We start from the raw sequence: 5,000 nt of genomic DNA, 5'->3' as shown, positions 1-5,000 counted from the left end.
ACTTCGCTGCCACTTTGAATGTCACCCTGCGTTCCAAATGCCAGCTTATCAAAAGTCTTATTTCCTTACCGTCGCTTTTTAAAAAGAACATGTACGTTGGTTCATTTGCAGCTTTCTTCTTCTTTAATATTGTTTTCATTCTCGTCAAAGGCTTGGCTTTCTCTATGCATCTCATACATTTCAACAGAGCAGTAAACGGGTAGAAGGTAATAAGGAAATGCCTCCGCAGTTTCCTCACCGCAGATTTAATTTGAGTGTGTGTGTGTGTGTGTGTGTGTGTGTGTGTGTGTGTGTGTGTGTGTGTGTGAGTTTTTCATGACTGATGTGAAAATGTATGAAAATCACAAAGCTTGTTGAGAAGCGATGACATGGCAGTAACTGAAGGGCAAAGCCACCTAGACACGCTTCTTTAATCTTTTAATTGGATGTATGTTTGCTGTCAAAACATTTTTCTACCTCAACATTATATATTAGTAACATTCATCTCACTGAGATATACTGCATAAACCTACATATACTGTATGACTGTATAGCCTTAGGTTGATTTTTTCTCAAAAGACAGCGTGTCATCTATGATGTGCATGATGTAGCAGATGGTTTAAATAAATTGTAACAGCCAAAGATATTTTTCTTCATGCTGGCTTTTCTTTGCACTAAATTACCTTCAGTAAGAATAAAGGTCTCCATATGTAGTTAAAGGGAAATGTAACACCTTTACAGAGATGTGGGGCTCATTTATGGAGTTTCTGGAGGGGGAAGATGTGTTGTAACCCTGTAGACTATTCTGTTCCTTCTTTCTTCTCTCGCTGGTCACATTTAAGGGTGGCAGCATTCTACTTGTATAATATGTATTAATCTGAGCATGTACACATCTGTCACCCTCTACTGTTATTTATATTTTTGGTTTCTGTTGAGAAACAGTCATTGACGCCCAACCACAAAACATGCCACTGATATCTTTATTTGAAATATCTCCAAGTGCCTAAATGTTCTTTTTGATGTGCCTTGTTCTGTCTACAGGTCTCCATTACTGACCTTCGTATTCAACACTGCAGGACCCACATACCTAATATTAACAAGCAGCGTGATAAATGGTCTTCTACCTGTTTGAGCTGCAGCTTGGTGGCCCTCTGCTGAGGCTGTTTGCTGCACGTGAAAGTGTTTAAGAGTCTAAAAGCAGGGAAATGTAGAAATAGCAAAGCGTGGAGGCAGGAACACTGTCAGATACCTTTTGTGCGCCGCGTGGCGAAGGAGGAGGAGGAGGAGGAAGAGGAGGTGAGAGAGGAGGCGAGAGAGAAGCGGCGGGTGACCGCTGCCTCCTTAGCAGCCGGCTCTGCAGCCGGAGAGAGGAAGAGGAGGAGGAGAGAGGGAGGAAGGGGTTACAGAGATTAGATATGAAATATTAAACATGAAATCATTATGGTATGAGCAGTTTATCTGAACCGTGATCAAACAATACAAAGTACTTTGAAGTGAAAGCCGTGAAACAACAACGACGTAAGAAGAAGAGCGTAAGATGGCAGAGCTTTCAAGCTCAGCTCAAGGTCTTCCTCAGCGCATGGAGTTTGCTGAGGCCACATCTCCATGACGACTAAGAAAGAAACGTCGATCACGTGATACCTGTTTCTTCACAATCTATTTCTTAAAGCGCAAGCTGAACATTACAGAGTTACATCCACCAAATAATACAATACCGTGAAGAGGATCTTTTCTTCTCCAGACCCAGAACACACTGAGCAGTTTTCATTGGACGCCGTTTCTATTTGATTTTTCAGCTGTTGAGCACAACATGAATGCGACCTCGCTCTTTTGAGGTGGTCGTGTGGATCTCAGGGACTCGGATGTAAAAGCTCTGCATCCATAGATAATGCAGGGATATCATTGCATACTGATATCATCAGTATTACTGTTTTGATAATAGTTTTTAAATCTTGCTTCCTTCTGCATTACGTCTTGATGCTTTAATGGTTTCATGTGAAGCACTTTGAATGGCCTTGTTGAAATGAGCTATACAATAAATAAAAAGAGGCTATTTTTTCACCTGTCTTCACCTGTTCTTAAAGAACGAACACCAGACCAGACTTTCGTTCCGACCTGTGAGGACGTCTTACATCCGTTGACATCCGTGTAAATAACCCGGTTGAACCCGGGTGAACCCGGGTGAACACCTGCAGGCTGAACTCCACCTCTCCGCTCGTGTCAGGCTGCTTGAGATTCACAGGACCAGCAGACAGACTTAATTCACTCATTTCTCCAGTGGTCCAACACTGCAGGGAGCGCTCCTCTTAATGGAGACTCTATTCACCTGCCAGCGACTCGCCATTGATTTCCATCTCATAAGGCAGACAGAGCATTCAGCGCTCAGGACTGTGAAGCTCAGAGGACTAAATATATATCCAGTCATGATAACGAGTTCATACTGGTTTCAGTCAAAGTAAGGAGCAACGTTCTGGTTATCTGCCATAGCGACAGCTAGACCAATAGATGTTAGGTCCATTAATGCATTCTTTATGAAGCAGAAGGGAACTGCTTTTCTAGAAGAAAAAGAGTGCCATGAAAGACAACAGCTTCCTAGCAACAAATTGCTAGGAAGCCATGCATTGGAAATATCTAATTGCTAGGAAGCCATGCATTGGAAATATCTTTCAAAACCATGGACATCAGTGTTCTTCTCTGACGGCCTCCACTCTTCTAGTGTTCCCACCACGTGTTGGACGTCATGTTGGCTTCAGGGATTTGCTCCCATTCGGCCACTAGCGCATTGCTGAGGTCCCATCTGATGTCGGGTGGCACGCTCAGTGCAGGCCAATGAAGATCCTCCTCCCAAAATTGTAAACGTAGAGATGTCCACATATCTTTGGCCATATAGTCTTCCTCCTTTACATTTCCACTTATTCCACCTGTACAGAAACCGTCACGTCATTCCCACCGGCGTGCTAAGATGTGTCGTCCGATGAGTCATTGGGGACTGTTTGGAGAAGGGCAGGCACTTTCAAAAAATGCTTGGCAGTGATTGGATGAACCATCTGTCAATCCCACCATTATTAAAGTCATTCAGGAGAGGGAAACGCCTCCAGTGTCGTTCTTTGCTCTCCAATAAAGAAACACTCTCCAGTTCTGATAGAAAGATGCTATTGCTGCATCCAGGCTAACTCCTGCAGGTGCTCTGTCCTGTCTAGACACGGCTAACTGCCGTTAGCTCCTCACAGGATGCTGGCTGGTCTGGGCCGGTGTGGTCAACACATTACTTGAAGCCTGACGAGATGGATTTTGGTGGAATCTCGTGATATTGAGAGAAACCACCTAAAGTGCAAGGCAACCGATTTGCTGCTTGACTCTTTTGTGCTCGTTCTCTGATATTGTTTTTGCTTTGCCGTTCTCTCATTTGCCGTTAAGCTACTCTCAGATGCAAGCATTCTACTTTTTGGCACTTTGATTTTATTTGACAATTTACAATGGACCTGTTCTTTTACTGGTGTGTGTGTCCACAACAGAAACCCAGATCCACACAGTGGTTAGAATGACACAACCCTGTTGTACTGATGGAGTGAATGGAGTGTAAATGTACACTAGAGGGACTTAGGAAATAATGTTTCTAATATGCAGAAAGCCTGGCTCGCTCCATTTGCACCTAAGCTAAATTAAATGTATAGTTTTTCCACTTGGAATTTCATTTGTAGTTAGAAGTTCCATGAAATGTTTTGTTTGCTTCCTTCCACCCTCCCTCCTATGAGTCTCATAATGAGTCTCATTATCTGTGTGGACCGGCCCAACTGCTGCGACGTGGCAAACCGAACTTGGAACCACGGCCTCCAAAAATGTTAATACGCCTCCAAATGTCAAAAGGCTTGAATATTAGAGGCTGACATTTAGCAGAACTTAGCCTTAGTCACCGGTGCCGGGACGCAGATTCTCTCTCTTTCTATCATTCTGTCATCTCCTGCTGCCTCCCTGTCTTCAGCCGCTCTCTTTCCTGAATCCCAGCAGATGCAGAGGATACTGATGCGAGCAGAGAGAGAGGAGTGGAGGGAGACGTGGCCTTAAGTCAGCTGACAGAGACAACCACGAGATACAGACATCTATAGAACAAGTGAGGAAGAGAAAGAGGACCGCAGCAGTGATGTGAGTGGAGGCTGAGGAAAGGACAGACAACAGGTTGATGATGATGATGATGATGATGATGATGACGATGATGATGACGGTTATCACGACGACACATGAAGGAAACACAGAACAGACGATGAAGGCCGAGGCGTGGACCGGCCAGCGGTGGGGATGATCACGTGACGGCAGCGTGAGTGAGCGCCTGCAGAGTGCCTTTACCTGCTGGAAGAGACCTCCTGTTGGAAAGCCCCTGCAAGGTGAAGCGCGTCCTAGCGTTAGCAGCCGAGTGGCCGGCTGAAGCATCGACTGAGTGGGAGAGCGAGAGGGAAAGAGAGCGAGAGGGTTTAGTGGAGGGAGAGAGGAGAGGAGGCCTGGTGAGGGTCAGCAGCGACCGCAAAGCAGCACTTGCTTCCCTCCAGACCCAATAGTTCTTTTATCACTTCTCTTTCATTCTCACACAACGTGGCAAACTGCTCGGTGCATCAGTGACACGTCGTGAATGAATAACATCTCCGGCTGGATGATAGGATGAACTATCTGTTGACCTTGATGATTCACTCAAGCTTAAAAAAACCAGGAGAAGATTCAAAGCATGATGTTTTATGAGCTGCAGAGACCAAATCCATCTATAGTAATAAATATACACAATATAGAAGGACATGTTCAGTAACTTCAGGTTAAAGGTGAAATGTAGCTCCAAGGAAATAAGAGACAGTGTTTCACCTCGACTGCTGGGTCCATACAATAAATTTTTTCTGACTAACAGCCGGGTGAAAATACACAAACCAAACAGCTGAAGCTCTGAGAGACGGTCAAAATACCGGCGCTCACGTGTGTGTCGGCCTGGTTTGTGTCAGCCGTGGTGACGCTAACCGCTTCTTCAGCTTCTGGATGAA

At 44.9% G+C, this 5,000-nt stretch overlaps 1 protein-coding gene across 1 annotated transcript in view; it reads right to left on the bottom strand.

Annotated features, from left to right (window-relative positions):
• Positions 1 to 5,000, bottom strand: part of mcf2l2 (MCF.2 cell line derived transforming sequence-like 2) — a 129,175-nt gene that overhangs the window by 21,248 nt on the left and 102,927 nt on the right. Inside the window, exons 28-29 of the mRNA XM_079221414.1 lie at positions 4,324 to 4,410; positions 1,229 to 1,333 (exon numbers count right to left, since the gene is read on the bottom strand). Coding sequence (XP_079077540.1) covers positions 1,229 to 1,333; positions 4,324 to 4,410 — 192 coding nt within the window. The remainder of the gene's footprint in view (positions 1 to 1,228; positions 1,334 to 4,323; positions 4,411 to 5,000) is intronic.

This window comes from Taurulus bubalis (genome assembly GCF_910589615.1).
Source record: "Taurulus bubalis genome assembly, chromosome: 7".
Classification (NCBI taxonomy): Eukaryota; Metazoa; Chordata; class Actinopteri; order Perciformes; family Cottidae; genus Taurulus; species Taurulus bubalis.
This window is presented reverse-complemented; position numbering and strand designations above follow the sequence as displayed.